This window comes from Protopterus annectens, chromosome 7.part0 (assembly GCF_019279795.1).
Source record: "Protopterus annectens isolate FY-2018-M chromosome 7.part0, PAN1.0, whole genome shotgun sequence".
NCBI lineage: Eukaryota > Metazoa > Chordata > Ceratodontiformes > Protopteridae > Protopterus > Protopterus annectens.
In genome coordinates this window covers 553752133-553774974 of record NC_056739.1, presented here as the reverse complement: position 1 = coordinate 553774974, position 22842 = coordinate 553752133, and the positions used below count along the sequence as shown (strand labels likewise).

General features: G+C 36.8%; 1 protein-coding gene across 1 annotated transcript in view; it reads left to right on the top strand.

Moving 5' to 3' along the window:
• LOC122806048 (complement component receptor 1-like protein) overlaps positions 1-22842 on the top strand; it is a 573343-nt gene that overhangs the window by 126099 nt on the left and 424402 nt on the right. Inside the window, exon 4 of the mRNA XM_044076288.1 lies at positions 1673-1852. Within this exon, the coding sequence (XP_043932223.1) occupies positions 1673-1852 (180 nt within the window). The remainder of the gene's footprint in view (positions 1-1672; positions 1853-22842) is intronic.

The following is a 22842-nucleotide window of genomic DNA, read 5'->3' as shown; positions in this document are numbered from 1 at the left end:
GTGTGTGCATATACAGTAAGTGTATGGGTATGTGTGTTTGGGTGTGTGCATGGATGTTTGTATAGGTACGTACCAATATATTAGTGTGAATATGTATAAATGTACCTGTGTGTATGCATGCTTGTATGTAAGTGTATATAGGTACGTGTGCGTGTGTGTATGTATAGGTAGAGAATATATGTGTGTGTATATATAAAAATCTCAGGGTATAATAATCCTGACTAAAATTACCAAACTGAAACACATGCCATTAATTCACATGTCAAAATATTTAATAAGAAATAAAATTGTTAGGTGCTTTTGCCTTTTGTGAATCAGACTTCACCAGAACTAAAATAATTGTTCAGTTACAGCATTTAAATAATGAAAAGTCATATGATGTCTAAACAACCCAATAACAAATTTTCTCAATTGATTTTTATTTAATTTCAAAATACTAGCAATAGTTATGTTTTTGTTTAACCATGGTAGTCTGCATAAAAAAAAAATATGATTGCCAGTATAACTTCCTCACCAGTAAATAATTGTGTAACCACCTTTATCCAAATTATATATTTTTTCCGGTACAAAAAAAAATATTAAATTTGTCACAAAGCCTGCTCTGTGAGTGAGAGTATGAGAGTATAAATAAAATCTAAATTTGTGTGTGTGCGCGTGTGTGTGTGTGTGCGCGTGCGCGCGTGTGTGTGTGTGTGCGTGTGTGTGTGTGTGTATATATATATATATATATATATATATATATATATATATATATATGTATGTATATATATATATATATATATATATATATATATATATATTTTATATTTTGTGTGTATGTGTGGGGCTGTTGTTGTGTCTTTCGGCTTTTCCCGGTTAGGGGTCGCCACTGCGGAACTCCGGTCCGCTAATGATTGGCAGTAGATTTTTACGTGCCGAGTTGCCGGCCCTGACGCACAACCTTCAACAAAGGTTTGCCCATTCATGCATGTCTCCACACAGAAGACGCTCTAGCTAAGAATCGAACCGGACAACTTTTTACTGTGAGACAACAATGCTACCGCAGCACCACCACCGCAGTGTGTATGTGTGTGGGTGTACTTCTAAATTTCAAACTTTCAAAACGTTGGCTTTGTTATGGTCGAGACTATAAGATCGAAATTTTGAAACTTTGAACAGTTTAAATGGAGATCGCCATACAGCTTGGAACAGTATATTTACTGTTTTCCTCGCTGTGGTGTGACCTTGGAGTTGGTATATAAAATTAGCAGGGGGTGCAGGGGGGATTATCCCCTGTAAAAACATTTTAAAAAATTATTTAAATTAAACATAAAACTATTTTTTTTTTTAAATTTTGAAGTTTCAAAACTTTTATCTTATGGTCTCAAGCATAATAAAGTCAACGTTTTGAAAGTTCAAAATTTAGAAGTAAAGCTGTATGTGTGTATGCATGTAAACACGTGGATACACCACCACTCTACATTTGTGAGCAGGCATTTCCACTTACAAACCATCATATAATGAATGAGATGAAACATTTCTGCCTGCCCATCATGTGAAATTTGTGAATATTAAAAACTGAGAAACCAGGGTTATATTGTCATTAAAATGTTGATTTAGTTGTTCTGTAAATGTATATTGTATGTTTTTTTTAGTTCTGAAAGCAAGTTTATTGTTCATTTTTATTTTCTAGATGTGAAATGCCCAGATCCAGAAGTTGCCAATGGGTATAAGACAAATAATTTTGGGCCGATTTATCGCTACCTGCATTCTACTACATTTGAATGCAAATTAGGCTATTGGATGAATGGCTCTTCAAGAATTGTATGCAAGGAAGATAATACTTGGCATCCTTCACCCCCAACCTGTGCGCGTAAGTAGATGTTAACTTACCATTTTCCATTGGTTGTTTCATGGGCTCGATACAACAGCCAGCTCCCTTCCAAAGCTTCAAAGTCCATGCTTTATAACAGAGTGTCAGGAACTGTACAAAACATGAATTTATTTTTATTTATCCTTTGATCAAATTCATCCCACTAGGCTAATTGGCCTCTTTTCAGGAGATACTTGAGGTGGTATTTATATTACTATGAGAAACTTGACCAGGGCATTGGGGAACTGGTACATATGTAATTAATTTGCAAAGACAAATTCTGCCTGCCCAAACACTAATACACCGTGATGTGGAGCCATATTGCCCAGCCTTCCCTATGAGCAATAATTGTTTCCAGGCCAAATATTTCCTTCCTGTGCAGCTGTTGACTCTGGTTTGGAGGTGCTGAATCCAGTTGAAGTAGTTGGAATCTGCAGTAGTGGGGAGAGCAAAAGCCCTGAAAACTTCCATGCTGTAGAAAAAAAAGTAGCCGTTTCATGTTTTTGGAAAGTTTGTACTTGCAAACTAATGTACTGTGCTTTATGTATTGGAGTAATAAGTATTTAAGAGTACTGTCTGGAATAGAGCATTGACTTGTTTGTTGAAAGTTTCATTCATTCATTAATTCATGTATTCATTCATTGTTTAGGCAGTTGGAGGTATATGGTACAGATACCTAGAAATAGTTATCCAAACTTACATTTTTTTTTCTTTCTAGATTATATCATGCATAAGATAGACCTTGCTTTTCCTTGTTTATGAACAAGGATTAGTATGCCTTCCTCTACCTCACAGTCCCTTGTAATTTTGTGTTAGATAATCCACTCCCTGTTTTTGGCATGGGATGTTTGTCAGTTTGCAGCTGGGAAAGGCAATTAATGACCTAAGTCAGTAACTACACTGAAGTAGTCCGACCCAGTCTGGGATTTTTGGTGACTGGTGAAATTACTTACTAGAATGCCGTAGTTAATTATTGCCACAAAAGGAAAAAGCCATGGTGTCAGTACACCAGATCATTGTGGAGCTTCCCATGAGACATTGTGCTGCAGTTTGTGGTTGGTGTAATAGGCTTGAATGTAATAAGGAGGGATGAAATGAAAACATGTTCACGTTTGGAGACCAACACATTTAGTGGGTGTATTATTTCACCCGTGCTTTAATATAGTCCATAAATATCTACAGCTTTATTAAAAAGGTGTTAGTGGAAACACCTCTGAGCTTTTTTTCAGCTTAAAATGTGCCTTAAAGTATTTTAATTGTTCATTTTGCAGTAGAATCAACAGTAAACTTCATGATCCCCTTCCACTGTGATAGAGGGAACAGAGTGCCAGGAACTGTAAGAAATGTGAATTTATTTTTATTTATACTTTGACTAGGTCCCACTAGGCTGAGTGGCCCCTTTTCAGGGGATACTTAAGGTGGGATTTATATTACTAGGAGAAACATGGCCAGGGCATTGCGGAACTTGTACATAATTAAATATTTGTAAATGTGTAAAATATTTTGTAAATGATATTTATTTTTTTGTATATAAATAAAGAGTCCCTACTTGTTATTGTTGCGAATGAGACTCATTTTGGAGGAGCACTTCCCCTTTCTGTTCCAGGTGCACAGGCATCCTGGAGAAACAGGGAGACACATGGAGAGAGAGAGAGAAGGAGATGATGGAGTGGTGAATAAAATGGAGAATAAAAGAGGTATTGAGACAGGAGAAAATGTGCACCATTCTGGGGAATTGTTTCAAAGAAATTTGTTTGACGAAGATGAGTCAGCAAATGGTGGATGTATAATTATGACCATCCAGCTGAGAGGATGATTTACTTAAAGAAATGGTGGTGCAGAGTGAACCAGAAAATGGAGTTTTTTCCTGGTGGGACATTATGAAGAAAATAAAAAAGGAGGATGTAGTGACAGTCCTGAAGAATAATGGTAATATAGAAAACAAAAGCAGAGAAAGTAAAAGAAGGTAAAAGTGGCGTAGCAGAAAAGAAGGCAGAAGAAAATGAAAAAAGGAAGAGAGGTAAGGATTCAAAGTAAAGAAGACAAATGGACAGGTATTAAGTAAGGGACAATTTAATAGCTCCTTTGAATAAAAGCACATGAGAGAAGAACATTTATTCTTAGTAGAGACATTTTTAACTTATTTTAGACTGTTTTTTCAATGAAAAAAATGCTTCGAGAATATGAAAAAAGACTAACCCATGGAATCTTTGTCATAAAAGCATTTAACAGGGAAATAAAAAAAAAAACATTTATGTACATTTTCGAACACAGGTAGAAAGAGACTTTGAAAGGACATTTGAAAAAATTATGTAAAGAAGTACTGGACATTGTAAACGTTTATGACAAAAGAAGTTTATGGACTGGTGGCTGGGATTGTAATGTTGTGTTAATAGAGAAATAAATTATACAGATGCCAAGCATGATAAATGTGGAGGGGAATAGGTAGTGTTATAAAATAATGGGGACAACACAAAACATGAATTTTGGTGTAAAACGGCATTTGATAAGTAACTGTGACAAAATAAAATGTATTTGTGGAGAAACAGGACATGATGCAAAAAGATTGAATTAAAATGTTATAAATGTAATTAAGTTGGGCATTTATGAGTGGATTACAAAAATGAAAAGACTAAGGAAAAAAAGGAAGTGAACAAAGACAAGAAAAATTAGTAGCAGTAGAAACTGAAGAAAATTAGATGAGAAAAATTAATGTACAGGACATAGAAGGTTCTGAAATAAGTGAGGAAGAAAACATAAATTGGTAGGAAGAAAAAGATAAAAAAGAATTCTATTGGTAAAAGACAGAAAATGAAATTTAAAGGGATAAGTACAAAAGGCAAAAGAAAAGGAAATGGGTGAAAAATAATATATATAGCCAGCAATTGGGATTTGGTATAATGGGTAAGGTTTTGACGCAGAGACACAAGGTGCAATGTTTGATTTATACCTTTGGGAGGGAAATTTGCTTGGCTTAGAATGGCTTGTTAAGAAAGCTAGCCTAGTAATTGGCTGTGAACTTATAAAACCATGAATCTAAGGAAAAGGCAAAATGAAAATGTTATAGTGCTTTCTGCAAATTTGAATACTATTGAGAATATAGTAAGAAAAATAGAGGTTTTGTTGTGGTATAATACATGTTATATAGATGTAATTATATTAGAAGATGGAAGATTTTTAACAAATGAAGAAATATTACAAACAGAGAAACTAAGGGAAGGAAAGATAATCTGGAATTTGGGTAGTAAGATATGATCTAGAATAGTCACATTCTGTAGAAATACTTATAACTTTAGCAAAAATGGGAAGGTTAACTTGTAGATTTAAAATGGGCAGCACAGTGGTGCAGTGGTCAACATTGCCACCTCACAGCAAGAGGTTCTCCGGTTCGATTCTCGGCTGGGGTGCCTTCTGTGTGGAGTTTGCATGTTCTCCCTGTGTTCGCGTGGGTTTCCTCCGGGTACTCCGGTTTCCTCCCACATTCCAAAGACATGCATCTGGAGCATTTCTCCCCGGGCCTCCGCTGAAAACAGGCTCTGTGGAACCTAGTCGGACTTTCCCGGTCAACAAATGATAAATAAATAAATAAATAAAAATTAAAAAAATGGAAAGAAAAAGTATATAGAATTAAACAGTATATGCTTATACTAATTGTAAAGAAAAGGATAGCTTATTTCATCAGATTTTAGTGTGTGTAGTGATAAATATGAATATTACAATAGAAGACTTTAATTATGATTTAAGAGGAAAGTGTAAAAAACAGGAAAATAAAAATGTTAAGTTATAAGATGTGCTATGTTAAAAATTTGGGATAAAAATTCATGGACTTACAAAAGGGTTATGCATACAACAGAACTACATTATTTTTTAGAATCAGAAGGTTTAGTTATAGCAGAAGGGAAAGTAGCTGAAACAGAATTTTCTGATCCTTTGGCAATATGACTAGAGATAAAGGAAAAAAAGGACACACAAGAAAGCATGAAATGAAGGAGTGGATTAGTAATACAGTTCGGGGAAAATCGTATCACTATGAGAATGTTTTATGAAAAACTGATCTGAGTGGTGGATGATATTTAAGGAGAAATATAAAAATATTTTTACAGTGGCAGTAAAGGTAGAAAAATATAAAACATATAACAATGCATTGGAAGATTTCGAACATAATGATATAAGTACTTTGACTAAGAAGTATATGAAAGAAATCAAGAAAAAATACAAGAATTGTTATATAAAAGATATTTTTGCAAGGAAAAAAGTATTGAGCTACTTAAGCAGATTAGTAAAGGAAAACGGTAGTGTAATGAGAGAAGTGTATGTAAAAGTAGAAATGGAAAGAACTCGGGGAAAAGATTATGAATAATGTAGTACAATATGTACAAGCGATGTTTAAAGAAGAAAGGTAGTTCATAAAACATGGAAGGTAAAAAAAAGGTTAACAGAAAAAAAGAATAAAGAGTTGGAAGAGGAGATTTCTTTAAATGAGCCAATTAGGACCAGTAAATATAGATTCAGCAGCAGGACCAGATGGAATAGAGTATGAAATGTATAAAAATTTAATGGACTGGCAAAAAATATATATTTTTTTAAATTTTGAATGGTTAAATGAAAGTTTTATGTATACAAAATATATAGTGAAATACTTAAACTGATATGGAAGAAGGAAGATAGAAGACCATTAAACTGGGGACCAATAGTATTGAATAATAATTATAAGGTGTTTGTGTAAATAATACAAAAGAGATTTTTAACTAAAATGAAAAATATTATGCAAGATAGTATATATAGTTTAGAGGGGAAGGGCTGTCAAGAATTATTAATAATAAAGAAGTTGTGGATAATATGAATAGAAAAGAAGCAAAAATCATGATAGGAGACCTTAAGGCATTTGACATAATTGGACATGAAATCTTGTGGGTAATGAAAGAATATAAGTGAGAATTAGGAAATTACATAAGTTAGTATATAATAGTAATTAAGTAAAGATAGTTGTAAATGGCTTTTCAAGCCAAGAGGTACATATGATGAGTAGTGTAACTCAGGGATGCACAATAAGTTGTGTACTGTTTGCATTAGTTTTGAATGTGATAGTATGTGAAATTACAAAATGAATTAGATGGGTATATAAAACACCTGAAGGGTTAAGAATTCTAGTTTTTCTTTTAACATAAGCAGGTGACATTATAAAAATTTGGATAAAAGAAGTAAATTGCACAAATGAGTGTCCAGAGGAGATGGGGATGGCTTTAAAGGAAAACTCCACCCTCTCCTGCAGTTAACTCAATCTTTAGATTTCTTTTCTCCCTACAATATGCTTCAAGCATTGTTTAGGTACCAGAAACCTGCTTGTACTTTTTAAAACTTGTATTTCCTTGCATTGGAGTCAAAGGAAGGGAAATCCCACCTACTTTTTTTTTGTAACTCAGCTTCTCACATACTTTGCAGTGAAATTAGTCTCCACCTGCATGACATATCAAAGACTCAGTTAAATCTGTAGTTTACCATGTCAGGTACTGCTGTCAGTCTTGGATGGGCAATTAATCCTGCTGAAGTCAGGAACACAGCAACTAATATAAAATAAAGACAGAAAGCTGTGGAACTGTTTTTATTGCAGAGGGGAGGAGAACTTAACACTCCCCTTTTATAGCAGAACAAATCAGTTAGATCAGTCAGGGGTTTAAAGCCAGTTGTCAACTCTTCTGACAAATTTACGTAAGCAGCAATACAGTATTGAAATACCAAGCTTTAAATGCTGGTTATTTATAATAGTTTATATTTTATTTTATTTTATTTATTTCTTTTACATTTGTTTACTGGGATGGTGCAACTGGGACAGTGCTCATTTTCAGCGGAAGCCTGAGGAGAAAAGCTCCAGTCTAAGCTTGCAAACAAAATGATCACATCAAGTAATAGAAATTATAAACAAAATTGACAAAAAATGAGTGAACACATTTACAGGATAAAAATGTAAAAAAAAATATATATATATACATAGTTTCAAATAGAACAAGACTTTAAACACTTGACTATAGACAAATATATGAGAGTTGCAGCTAGGAATGTAACTACTTATAGAGAAGTAGTGTTGTTAGAAGGGATATGTTAACAGAGTTAGTACGTTATATGTTAAGATAACTTAAATGTAGTATCAAAGATTTCTGTGACATTTAGAGAAAAGTCAGAAAATATTTTTTCTTGTAAACTATCAATGCATTTCCGATTTTCAAGCCCCCCCCCCCCCCCACACACACACACACACACAGGACAGAACTGCAGAAGGGGAGTCACATGGCAACCCTATCAACTAGGTGCACTGATACTGTTCATGAAAAGGTCTTTTATGCTTTTTTGTGACATCCTTCCAGAGGGGAATGCATATCTGGTACATGCAGATCCATGGTAACAAATTCCCACTGACTTTGAGTCCGTCCTTAAATTGTTAGAGTGCATGAGCATTTTGTAGTCCACAAAGGAAATGTGGCAATTGATGGCAACTATAATATACAGCTAAATTCACTTTAACATACATTTATGATGTGCCCTTGTATTAAAGTATTAAAAATACTAAGAAAAGGAAATCAGAAGTACTTAACAGTGTTTAAATGCGCGCGTGCACACACACACACACTCACACAGTTAGATGTCCATTTGTTTAGTTATTTATTTGCCATTTGTTAACCGGGTTAGTCTGGCTGGGCAGGTGCCCCTTTTTAGAAGAGACCGGAGGAAAAAAGCTCTAGATACAGTGTTTACAATTAGTTACAAAAGTGAATTACAGATGTACACAAAAGAGAAACTACAGATATAAACAAAATCATAAAATGAGAATATAAATTGTGTTAAACATTCTTAAAAAGGTGCAGTTAATAACCTTACAATACAATAACATGTAGTTGAATATAGTTGTATGGTAGGAAATAGGGGAAAGAGGAAAGGAAGGACTAGAGAATAGGCAAGTCCTACTTATAGCATAGAGTCAAGTCCAGGAAAGTAGTGGGGAGGCCGGGTAAGACCAGGAAAGTCATAGGTGAGAGTAGTATGATGCACTAAAAGGTGTTTAATAAACAAGTTGCATAGATTACTGAAAATGGAGGTAATAAACTTACAAGCACAGGAGTCTAGGATAGAGGAAATAGAGGCAATGGCTTAATGGGAGAAGAGGGCTGGGGACGAAAATTGCTTCAAGTAGGGTCAAGTAGGGTCTTTACAGGGGCAGGACCAGGAGTTGCGTAGGTAGCCCTTTATGGCAAGTTTGAAGTTGAGTGAATTTTGGAGAGATCTGATATAGAGAGGGAGCTTGTTCCAAGATGTGGCAACTACATGACTATAAGACATTGGTTTTATTAGGTTTGGAACCTTGGAGTAGGTGTTGGTCAGAGCTACGAAGCTCACAGTTAGGGACACAGGGGAGACGAGAGTTGTTAGTGAAGAACAACTAGGGGTTGTTGCAAGATGGAGTGTGTCATGTGAAGTTGAGGCAGAAGGATTTGGTTGTGGAACTCTAGCCAGTTTAGTTTTTTTAGGGAGAGTCAGTGGTGTGAGCGATAGGGGGAGATTTGTGGCAAAGCTAACAATTTTATTATAAGTTAGTTCAAGTTTTTTTCAGAGATTTTTTGGAGGCTGGTGAAAATAGGGGCAGCATATAATAAAGTAGGAAGGCGGTAGGCTTGGGCAAGAGATACTTTGGATTCTTGTGTAAGGTATTTTTTTTATTTCTGTAAAGCAATCCAAGTTCCGGGTGGGTCTGTTTGATGCAGTTGATGTTGGTGTTGAATTTTAGTTCATCTATGAGTGTGCAACTTGGCCAGAATAGTTGTATTGTTTAGGGAGGAGATTGAGAAGGAAGATTTGAGGCGTTAGATAGCTTTGGGAAGGAAAATAAGTTTAGTTTTGTTGGGGTTAAGTAGGAGTTGGTTAGTAGTGAGCCATATTTTGATAGAGTGTAATGTGTCCTGTGTGAGGGTATGTAGGTGGGTTAGATTGTCAGAGGTGGAGATGATCGTAGAGTCATCAGCATATTGTATAAGTTTAGAATGAGACAGGATTAGAAAAGATCATTAGTAAAAATGTTAAATAGTAGGTACCCAGGATGGAGCCTTGAGGGACTCCAGTAACAACAGGAAGGAATGGAGAAGTAGCTGATATCCATTTGACAGATTGTGCTCTATTTGATAGGTATGAAGAGAACCAGTTAAGGGTGGAGGTAGAGAGGTTGAAGGAAGAAAGCTTGGAGAGCAAGAGGTTATGTGAAACAGTATTGAAAGCCTTAGAGAGTTCCAGGAATAGGGAAGATAGTAGTTTGTTGTTATTGAGAGACGTGGAGATGGAGTTAGGAAAGGACATTAGAGCAGTAATGGTACTATGGTGAGGGTGGAAGCCATTTTGGGTAGGGGTGAGGAGATTTTCTTGAAATATATGTGCCATGCGTTGTTTGTGAATACACTTTTCTAGGATTTTTGAGATGAGGATAAGATAGCGAAAGGCCTGAATTTTGAGGGGTTGGTGGAGTTGCCACCTTTGTGCAAGGAAATAATATATAATTGTTTCCATATTTGAGGGAAGAGGTTTTCCTTAATTGACAGCTTAATAAGTATGTAAACTGGATAGGCTATGGAGGGGGCTGCTATTTTGAGCTAAAGGGGAGGCAGGTTATCTGCTGAAGGTGAGAGCCGGGTTTAAGTTTAGAGAGTAGGGATCTGATAGCAGTTGTGGGGATAGGCTTGATAGAGAAGGTGGTGTGGTTGGAGGGGGAGTCTCATGATTAATGTCTGTGTTAGATTTGATTAGTTTCTGTATGGAGTCTATGAGGAAGGAGTTGAGGGATGTAGCAGTTTCTAGGGGGGAGCAGTTTGAGAAGGGGTTTAAACAGGGCGGGATTTATACACATTACTGCATCCCATATACAGTATTCTACATGCTACATACATACATTTGTATACCAAACGCACACACACTATATATATATATAATATATATATATATATATATATATATATATATATATATATCTATATCTATAGATTATTTATATATATATATATATATATATATATATATATATATATATATATATATATATGTATATATATATATATATATATATATATATATATATATATATATATATATATAGATATGTATATGCATGTCTAAATTTCCTTTTTGATTTGATTTTCTTGAAAGGACATGAAGTGCACACACAGGCATATAATCTAACTCTTTGTTACACACACCCACAGTCACACACACACACACACACACACACACACACACACACACACACACACACATACTCTTGTTTTTGTACACATGTACTTTATACACATAAACATATACACAAACCCATACACACACACACATATGTATATATATGTGTGTGTGTGTGTGTGTGTGTGTGTGTGTGTGTGCGCGCGCGCACAATATGTGTGTATACCATTAATTATTTATAGTAAATAACATAGTATAGTTAAGCATTATTAATGAATGCATTCTAGTAAATCTTGCTCAATGATTTACTTGGTCACTGTCCCACACTATGTGTTGCACGTGCAATCTTGGTCAATGTCTTTGTCAGTATTTTTTTTTTGTACTGCTAGGTGCATTTAATACTTGTTATTATATTTGCCAATGTAGCCCAAGTTGTGGCTGAAAAGGGTCCTGGGACCAGTCCACTTTCCTGGTTACCAAAGTATAAATAAATATGAAATAGAAAAAAAGAGGGTGAACATGACAGAAATAACTGAGGAACTAGGAAAGCACATTTTAATTCTGCATCACTCATGAGATAGAAAAAAAAAACTCCAACTGAAGGCATTAGAAAGCAGCTGACAGACTTAGTCTGGAGTCCTACTACTTATCATGATACAGCAAGGATCATTTACTGCAGTGAGAGATTTCTCACCTCGGCATGAGTGCGTGGGGGAACTTCTGTCAATTCTTTTAGGACTATAAAAGACTCCTCTTACAAAAACCTGCTATTTATCTATTTTCTTTTATTGCAAGTAGCTAACAGCTATTTATAGCATAGAGCAAGCTCTGACAGACACATAAATGAGGCTCAATCAAGTAAACATAAAACAGAACTACTTCCTTATGTCTAGCATGAGTCATATAAACAGGACTTGAAATGTATTCTGGGAAGAAGGAATGAAAGCAAGAAAACAAGATCACGTTACCAAGGCATGCCCCATCATCCGCCATTTATATATTTTTTTGAGTTCTAAGGTGGAGTTTTCCTTTAAATAAAGAGAAAAGTAAAGGTTTAGGTGATATAGTAAAGCTAAGTGAATGAAATTTCTGTGTTGGGTTTTTTAAGTTCTAATGTGGAGTTTTCCTTTAAATAAAGAGAAAAGTAATGGTTTAGGTGATGTAGTAAAGCTAAGTGAATGACATTTCTGTGGTGGGTGTAAAATTTAGGAATAAAGATGTAAGTAGAATTCAGTGGAAAAAACAGTAGAAGAAATAAAATGAACCTGCCTTTTCTGGAGAAATATAAATTATTCAGAAAAATGCTTATTTAATATATTTAGTACTGATGGGAAAACTGCATATTTAGCAAGTGTATTTATGCTGACAAAAGGATAAAGGGTCTCAAAAATATGTCTTATGCTGCCCGACTGAAAGAACTCCAGCTCTATTCAGTCTCATACCGCTTGCTCAGAGGTGACCTGTGCCTGACATATAAGGCCATGTCAAACCCAGATTTGATGAATATGCTTCACCTCAAAAAATCTAGATCCCTCAGAACCACAAGGGCGGGAGACTTAAACCTTGACACGGTTATAAATAGAACGTGCTGGAGGGACAGATTCATCACCCAGAGACTCCCTATGCTGTGGAACAAAATCCCGGTACATGTGAGGCAGAGCACCTCTCTGGTCTTGTTCAAGAGGAATCTTGACCAATGGATGGGAGATTGCAGATATACCCCAGGGATTACTTCAGCGTCACTGCTTGACAGAGGCACAGCAAAATGATAGGCATAGTTTTTATTCAAACTAAAGGGGTGGCGAAAGTCACATAACTATGGGCTAGGCTTATAAATGCCCTTGGGCAGATAGCCTAGTATGAACCTATGAACCTATGAACCTATGAATAGTATTTGAAAAGGAATTATTGCAGATGTTTTTTCCATTTATATGGGGTTCTAGATTAAACCCAGTAAAAAGAGGAGTTTTGTATGTAAATAAAGAAGGATGTTTACAGTTAATTAACCCAGTGGTAAATGCTGCTTCATTACATTTGTGCAGAGTATTAAAGTGGATAAATAAAAAAGATGAATGATTAGTAGTAACACTGTATAAATATAAGTATGACAAATTTTGGGGTATGGTAAAAAAAGTAAAAGTGTGTAGGTGAAGAAATAACATGATGCCAAGAAAAACATATTGTTACAGAATGTAAAAACTGATGATAGAGAAAAGATAGCAAAGTACGGTTGGTATAAGAATGTAATGATAAAATATTACTATGTAAAACCATTGTTAAATATAACAGATGAAAAAATTTAAGTTATAAAATAAGAAGCAACTGGTGTAATCAGAAAGTAGAATGTCAAGATTGTTTTGTGGAGACTGGTAATAGATGAATTGCCAGCAAAAAGAAATATGCCTTATAAAAAGGAAAATGATAGAATATGTTTACATTATCAAGAAGAAGAAACTGTAGAACATGTGTTTTTGAAATGTAAAAGAGTGAAAAGTTATGGATAAACTATGTGAAGATTTTTTTCAAAGATATAAAAGAAATTGATAAAATAAACATTGATATGAATAAATATGGGTTTTATAAGAATATAAGTAAAGAATATGTGAAAAGAATAATAACAGCCAGCATTTAAATTGGAACCTGTGCACTGAGAGAGAGCCTTGCAAGACTATCTGCAAATATATAGGGCTGAGTATATTTTTCTCTATTATTCTGTATTATAGAGCTAAATTGTTGCTTAGATATCTGTTGTCTTACTGTTCTGCAAATATACAGAGATCAGTATATATTTTTCTGGTTTTATAATTTGCACTGTGATTCCTCACATCTCTGTTGAAACTGTCTTCTCCACCCCCCTCCCTGTTCTTGGTTGTAGTTTAAATTTGGTGGCTTTTGCAGTGCCCGCCCCACTGTAGATTTGATCTAGGACACTCCCCCAGTCCCATCTCTTTACCGCATTTTACCTAATAAACCCTTTCTGCACTTGCTTTTAGTCCTTTTTAATTTAATTACATTTTTTCAAACTGTGTGTGGACTAATATTGCTACATACTCAAGTGTGCCAGCTTGCACTGCATGTGAATTGTTTTTACTACTGTTTTTGCTACTTTTCTGAAAAAAAAAAATTGTAAGCCTGTTTCCTACCTTTCCTGTAATTAGTGTTCCAGATACAGATTTGCTGTATCCAGGACTGTTTGTAAGCTTCTGAGCCCCCAAGCCTTTCTGTATTGGAGGAAAGCCTTCTGGCTTATCAGTGGGAGTGGTAAGCATTAGGTAACCTGTCTACCACATAAGGAGTGGTTCTGGCCCAGAGTTTGTGGTTATTGGCCGTTTGGGCGGTCTTCCATCTCCCTCGACTTTCTGATTTGAAGGCCTGCATTTGCACTTGTTTCTGTCCTGTAACTCTTGGGCCCATCTCATTTGCTCACTCAAAAAAAATAAATAAATAAATTTTATCTGCTTTTACTGTATTTGTGTTTCTTCCTACTTTATTTTGCTTTTGCGTCATCTTAATAGTACTCAATTGTATTTATTACTGCTTGGTGTAACTCATTCTAAGCCTTTTAGTTTAAGCACTTGGGCTTCAAACCAGTTGTTTTACATTAAGAAGGTTTGTGATCTGCACTGTAGTGGCAGAACAGGTAGCTTACATCCTTCTAAGTTGGGAACTGCTGATTGAGGGCTCAGTGTCTGTTATTCTAAAAGTGTATTAATTCTGGTTTAAGCACTTGGGCTTCAGGTCAGTTATTTTACATTAAGAGGGTTCGTGGTCTTCACTCTTGTGGGAGGAGAGGCTGGACTCTGCCCTTCTGAGCTGGGAATTTCTTGTTAAAGGCTTATAGTGCCTGCATATTTGAACTGCTTCTTACTGAAATTGGTACACCTTGTTTGCTGTAGCATAGACTAGATCCAGGCCTGCTGAATCTAGCTTTGTTTATATAACTTGAGCACTAATCCAGGCATTCTTTAAAGTATTCAATTGTATTTATTACTGCTTGGTAGTAACTTGATTAAAGTGTAGCTATCATTCTAAGTCTTTTGGATTAAGCACTTGGGCTTCAGACCAGTTGTTTTACATTAGGAAGGTTTGCGGCCTGCACTGTGGTGGCAGGACAGGTAGCTTACATCCTTCTAAGTTGGAAACTGCTGATTGAGGGCTCAGTGTCTGTCATTCTAAAAGTGTATTAGTTCTGGTTTAAGCACTTGGGCTTCAGGCCAGTTATTTTACATTAAGAAGGTTTGTGGTCTGCACTCTTGTGGGAGGAAAGGCTGGACTCTGCCCTTCTGAGCTGGGAATTTCTGGTTAAAGGCTTATAGTGCCTTCATATTTGAACTGTTTCTTACTGTAATTGGTACACCTTGTTTGCTGTAGCATAGACTAGATCCAGGCCTGCTGAGTCTAGCTTTGTTTGTATGCTTGTTGTTTGTTTGCTTGTTATTTCCCTGGAACGTTAATTCCACCCAGAACACGGCTTTTCAGTGCTTCTGTGGATCCCTAGTGATATCTACATTGCTTACTCTACTTATTTCCTTGTTTCACTTGAAAGAATGTTACTGTTTGTCGTTTTTGCATTTAAGTTACCTGTAACACATTGCATGGCACTTGCTCACTAAAGCAATTATATAAGTCAGCACTAAATAATTAAAAGCACTACACCCTCACATCACAAACTCCCCTTGAGTACCTTGTTCCCCATTGGCCCTTTTTTTCAATTATAAAGGAATTCCCAATACTATTCTAGCATGTCCAAAGGTCAGTTGTCAATCTCCTCTCCGGTCCAGCTGGTGAATCTTGGAATCTTGAGGCAATGTTACAACTGCCTCATGTACACAGACAACCCTCTCCTCCTCCCAACAAATTCCAACACGTGAGAGATGCAACCATATAGCCAAACTGGAGCCTAAGCTCTCTCAACTCAGTACTGGCGTAACCAGTCAGGAGGAGAAGGAAACCACACTCACTACGATTCCAGTCTCACATAGACCTACCACGACAGCAAACCAAACACATAAACACACAAATACATACTCGGAGGCTCTAAATAAAAATCTGCCTAAGCAGCAGAGACCTCCAAAGCAGACACCCAAGCAACCGCTACCCCAAAACAAAACACGTGCAACACATAGCTTACAAAGCCAGTGTGCTGAACAGTCACAGCCCTTAAGGCTAAACAACACACCTGATACACTTGTAATAGGTAACTATCTTCAGGCACACTGACGTCCCGCTCACCAGGCTAAACAAGGAGAAGGTCACGGTGAGCTGCCTGTCGGGCGCTAGGATCTGCCACATAACACAAGCACTCAGGTCACTCCAAGGCAAGTACAAATATGACTCGGTCATTGTCCATGCTGCTGTGAATGACCTGAGATGTACCTCCCTGGACTACATGAAAAGAGACATAGAGGAGCTCTCTGAGCATGTAGCCCAGGCTGGTATGACCCTGACCTTGAGTAGCATCTTACCCGCACCAAGAATGATGCCACAATATGAAGACAAGAAGATCAATTTCAACAATTGGCTTAAGTATTGGTGTCATTCAAAGGGGATCCAATGCCTGTCAGCCTGGGATGACATGCTCGACAAGCCACAATGCTTCGCTAGGGACGGCTTGCAGCTGTCACCCCTGGGCTTTCGGATATTGGCAAATGCTCTTTCTTCCCCCATAGTGCCTTTTTTAGGCAAGGCTCAAAAGACAAACTCACCTCCATAGGTATCACAAGGGATAAGAAACTAAGAGTAATGCTACTCAATGCCAGAAGTCTAAACCTCAAGATGCACGCACTCGAAACTCTCCTTAGCATGGAGAACATCGACATCTGTGCAGTAACAGAAACCTGGTTCAAGGCTCCCAAAAGCACCCCAGCACTACCAGGTTATACCTCATACCGTGCTTTTTGGCCCCAAAACTTGGGCCGAACCACAAAAGGAGGGGGGAGTATCAATATTCATCAAGGATACCCACACCTCCAGGTTGGTGGCACAGCACGAAGCATCAGAGACTATCCATGTGCAACTAACAGTGGGTAAAACTGCCTTCCAGTTTATAGCCTGCTACAGACCACCCTCCCAAACCCAGGAATCCCACTCGGCCTTCCTGAGAACACTGGAAAATATGAAGGTGTCTCCAAATACCATTATACTGGGCGACTTCAACTACCCAAACATAGACTGGGAGTATTACTCTAGCTCCAACACCCTAGCCCAAAGGTTCCTAGAATTTATAAACTCAAATGCTATGGAACAACTTGTTACCACTCCCACAAGAGGGGAAAACATACTGGACCTGATCATCACCAACATGGGGACTCTATGCTCCAGACCAGAAGTGTATCCCTCACTGGTAAGATCAGACCATAAACTAATCTCACTGGATATTCACATCCCGACCCCACCCCCTGCCCAGAAAACCACAGTGAAAAACTTCTCTAAAGCAAATTTCACACTCCTCAAAACCGAGGTGAAATCCTTCAAAGCCCGAGCCTGTGAAAAATACGGCCCAGACCGTAGAATCCTTTATAAACGCATTCTATGAACACCTTCAGGAATGCATGGATCATGCAATCCCAAATAAAACCAAGACCCAATCCTCCAAAGGCAGACGTCCTGTCTGGTGGACCCCAGCCATAAACACTATACAATAGAAGGAGGAAGCTACTACATGATAGACCAAAATCCCAAAAAGGGAAGGCATCTCTGATCAGTATTAGCAAAAAACTACGGGCACTCATAAAATCGTCTAAGGCCAGCTTCGAGAGAAAAATTGCACAGGACACTAAGGATAATCACAAGGTTTTCTTTAGTTATGTTAGGAACCTGGGTGGGAATTCCCAGATATGCTCAGAATTAGTCCAAAATGACAAAAAATACATCGAACCCACAGACATTGCCAACATCCTAGCTGACAGGTTCAGCGCAAACTTCTCCCCTCCCACCAAAAGGGCAAATATCTATCCCAGCAGAGTGCTGCCCCCCTGACATCTCAGATGCTCAGGTAAGAGCCGCCCTCTCCAAAGCAAAAAACACAGCATCAGTGGGACCAGATGGTGTCCCGGGCTGCGTCCTACATGAACTCCAAGAAGAACTAAACCCAAACATAAAATTACTGTTCAATCGCAGCCTTACTACAGGATATGTACCTAAAGAGTGGCATACAGCAACAGTGGTCCCTCCCCACAAAGGTGGTGCCTCAACGGATCCTGGAAACTATCGCCCCATAAGCCCGACTAGCTTGGTCTGCAAAGCTATGGAAAGGATCATCATGGACCTCATAAATAAAGATATTGGAGACCTACAAACACTGGATCCTACCCAGTTCGGCTTTGTTAAGGGAAGATCCTGCCTCTTAAACCTGGTTGATTTCTTTGAAACAGTCACCAAGGGCATTGACGAGGAGAAGGTGGTCCACACAGCCTACCTGGACCTCGCAAAAGCCTTTGATACAATACCCCACTCGGGCATTATAGATAAGCTCACCAGCTTAAATATAAACCCCTATGTCACTAGATGGGTTGCAAACTGGCTCAAGGACAGAACCCACATGGTTAGAATTGCTGGAGCCATGTCAGACTCCAAACCAGTTACAAGTGGCGTCCCACAAGGCTCAGTCCTGGGACCCCTCTTGTTCGGTATATATTTCTCGGAGGTACAGGCCAACACGGAAGAACTGTGGCTGACCAAGTTCGCAGATGACTGCAAACTGGGCACCATAATAGACTCTCCAGCCGACACAAGCATCCTCCAAAAGGGCCTCATAGAAACAGACAACTGGTGCCAGAGCCATGGCCTCAAGCTAAACGCCAAAAAGTGTATAGTCATCCCCTTTGGCAAAAGCAAAGTGCCCACAAATTACCACATAGGTGGTAATCCATTAAGTACAGAAGAAGTAATTAGGGACCTGGGGACCCAAGTTGATAGCAATCTCTCATTTGACAACCATATGGCCAAAGTGGTTAGAAAAACATTTTATATAGCCCACCTAATCATGAAGGGATTCACATCTAGATCAGGGGAGGTCATCGTGCCTCTTTACTCATCCCTCATCAGGCCCATAATTGAGTACAATGCCCCTTTTGGGATGTACCTTACCAGACACCTGCAGCAACTGGAAAGACCCCAAAAGTACCTCACCAAGAGGATCAAAGGGCTCAGACAGATGCCATATGCTGCCCAGTTAAAGAAACTCCAGCTCTACTCAGTGGCATACCGCCTGCTCCGAGGTGATCTGTGCCTGACATATAAAGCCATGTCCAACCCGGAATTAATGGACATGCTGCATCTCAGAAAATCCAAATCCCATCGAGCTACACGCTCGAGAGACTTGAACCTCAGCACTGAAATAAATAGGACATGCTGGAGGGACAGATTCATAATCCAGAGGCTCCCTTCACTCTGGAATAAAATCCCTGTCCAGGTTAGGCAGAGTCCCCTCATTGACTCTCTTCAAGAGGAATCTTGATGAGTGGATGGGAGATCATAGGTTTACCCCGGGTATCACTTCTGTGTCACTGTTAGACAGAGGCACAGTATACTAACCTCGAAAAAGAGCATAGCAAAATTAATTTAAAATGGGTGGCGAAAGCCAAACACACTCTGGCTAGGCTTATAAATGCCCTAGGGCAGATAGCCTAGTATGAACCTATGAATAAATAAGTTATTTTATGTTATATGGGTTATATGGAAAGAAATAATGAAATTGTTTAATGGTAAGTGAATTTTATCAACAGTCTTAAGTAAAATCAGATGATGGTTATGGAAAAAGGAACAGGGGTCTAATAGGAATGAAAATTTGGTATGATTGTCAAGGAAATTATGTTTAAACAGATTTATATATGTAATTATTTGTAAATATGTGAATGTTTGTAAATATTTTGTAAGTAAGAGTTATTGCTTTATATAAATAAAAGACCCATACGTTTTATGGAACTTTCATTCTGTTTCTATCATACTGGCATCTGGTAGAACAGCATTCAAGGCAGGCAAAGATGGTGGATAGTGCTAATGCCGGTGCTATGGTGGAGCTGTTACAGAACACAGAAGAGCTGTTTCTGCAAAATTTGCTTGCTTCATCAGAAGCAAACTAAAAACCTAAGGATGTATGACAGCCCTCCAGTCGAGAGGGTAGCAGGATGATATTTTGGGTTAAATACTATTATAGAGCGAGCCAGAAATTTTTTTTTATGGGGTGATGTCATGGGTAAGATTTATTTGAGAAGAATCCAAAGCTATTTTGAACAAAGAATGCCTGAAAAAGAAATCCTATGTGGAAAGTGTTAATTAAACTGCAGGGAATGCAGTGAGAGAGGAACAGAAGAAGGTTAATGTCAACAATCCAAGGAAATTTGTGGTATGAATTTAGAATACAGAAAAATAAATGGACAAGTATGGCATGGGATAATGTGGTGGTGCCATTAGGTCTAAAGTTTCAACAGGTAAGAGTCTTTATTCTTACTCCTAAGAAAACATTTTGTGACATTTTATTTGAAACTGATTCTGTTGTGGGAAGTTTTTTTGGGAGACTGAAAACAGAATGAACTGTAATCCATAGAACTCATATGTAGTCTATACTTCATAGTGAAATAAAAAAGAAAATACATGTTTAGCTTCAAACTGAACATGAAAGAGAGACCTTGAAGAGACATTTAAGTTAACTATGTTAAGATGTTATTGACATTATTAAAGTTTGAGAGAAATGGGAACTGGTAGATGGAACTGGATGGAACTGTCATATTGTATTGAAAACAGAAAGATAAATTATGTAAATCCCTAGTGTGATAGATGTAGAAGGAAACAAATGTGTTGTAAAATATTAGGGACAACCCAGCACATTTTCCCCTTATGGAAAGGATAATCACTTGGTAAGTAATTGTGATAAAAGGAAATGTTTGTGGGAAGACAGAGCATGATGCAAAAAATGTGATTGAAATGTTATAACTGCAAAAAAATTGAACATTCAGGATGGATTGTAATGTAGACACGAAGAAAATAAAAGTGAGAAATATACAAAGAGAAGAACTAGAAATAGAAGATAAAGGGGATGTAGGGAACCTAGAACAAGATAAAAAGAAAGATAAAGTTATAAAAAATGGAAACAGAAGATGTTATAAAAGAAGGCTGTGAAATAAGTGATGAATAAAAATGGGAAAAACTTGAAGGGGACATAGAATTCTGTTGGTAATAGAAAGAAAAAGAAAGTTCAAAGGGATAAGTATAAAAGAGAAAATGAAAATAAATAGATAATGCTAATAAGATGGATTTAGAATTTATCTAAAGAATCACACAATATCCAGTAAGTTACAACATAGATATAGTTGCAGTATGAGTTCTTTCGGTAAATGTAAATAGTATTAAAATATAAGTTGAGGAATAAGAATTTTAAACTGGTGTAGTAAGTATGATGTGAATGTAATAAAATTGAAATTATATTGGAAGATGTAAGATTTTTGACACAGGAAGAGAGACTCAAGCAGAAAAGCTTTACAGAGTAGTCACAATATGGAACCTGGGGGGGGGTTGATGGTTAGGCATAGTGGTGCCTTGTAAGAAGCCAGTGAAAATATTAAATGTAACACTGTTACTGATTGGAAAATTAACTGTTATAGATATAGGCTAGAATAACCAGGTATGTAGAATTGTAGTATTACATGTTATAAAAAAGGGAAAGCTTATTTCATGAATTTTTGGATTATGTATGTATCTATGAATATTGATGGGAGATTTCAATTGTGACTTGAGAGGAAAACAGAAAGGGGGAGTGATGTAAAATGTTTGAAGTTATAAAGTGTGTGAATATATATATATATATATATATATATATATATATATATATCAGTTTAAAATTTGGAAAACATTTGTTGACATAGAGTGGGGTGCATATAAGACTGAACTAGATTATTTCATTGTATCAGAAGGTTTAAATATTACTTAAGGAGAGAAACTTGTAACAGGCTTTTCACATCATTTAGCTTTATGGGTAGAGATAAAGGAAAATAAGGAGTATATCGGTAGAGGAGAATATGGAATGAAAATGGAAAGCAAATAATTAGACAGTTTTGGAACGCTCACATTTCCAAAAGAGTGTTTTTTAAAATGGGGCCAAGTGTTGGCTGTCTTTCAAAGAAAATATACAAAATGTGTTTTTTTTAGAATGGCAAAAAGCCATAAAATAAAAGAATGTATGTAGATGCTTTAAAGGATTTACAAAGAAATTATAGAGAATATTGTGTGACCAAATGGGGGATTTGTGAAAAGAATTAAGAGAAAATTAAAGCATTATTATTTAAGCAATGATATTTCTTACAAATGTAAAAGAGGTATCAGCTTATTTGAGTAGCTTAGTAAAAGAGAATATATGGTATAATGAGACAGAGATAAAATATGTGATTAGAGAGGTAAGAAGGCCCCAAGAACAAATTGTGAATATTGTAATAAATTATGTAAAAGAAATGTTTAAAGATAGAAAGAACAGAGAAAAATATGGAATGTTTAGATTATCAGAACAGGAAAATAAAGAATTGGAAATGTGATTTCCTTACATGAATTAGGTAAGATACTTGGACAAGTTAATCTACACTCAGTTGCAGGACCACATGGAACAGAGTATCAGTTCTGTAAGAACTTTACAAATTAGCAGAAATTTTTTTAAGTTATGAATGAGTGGTTAAATGAAGGTTTTATGTATAAATATGTATGTAGGGACATACTTAAATTTGTATGGAAAAGGAAGAAAAATAAAACTAAAATGTGGAGACATAGTATGGAACAATGTAGAATACAAGGTTTTTACG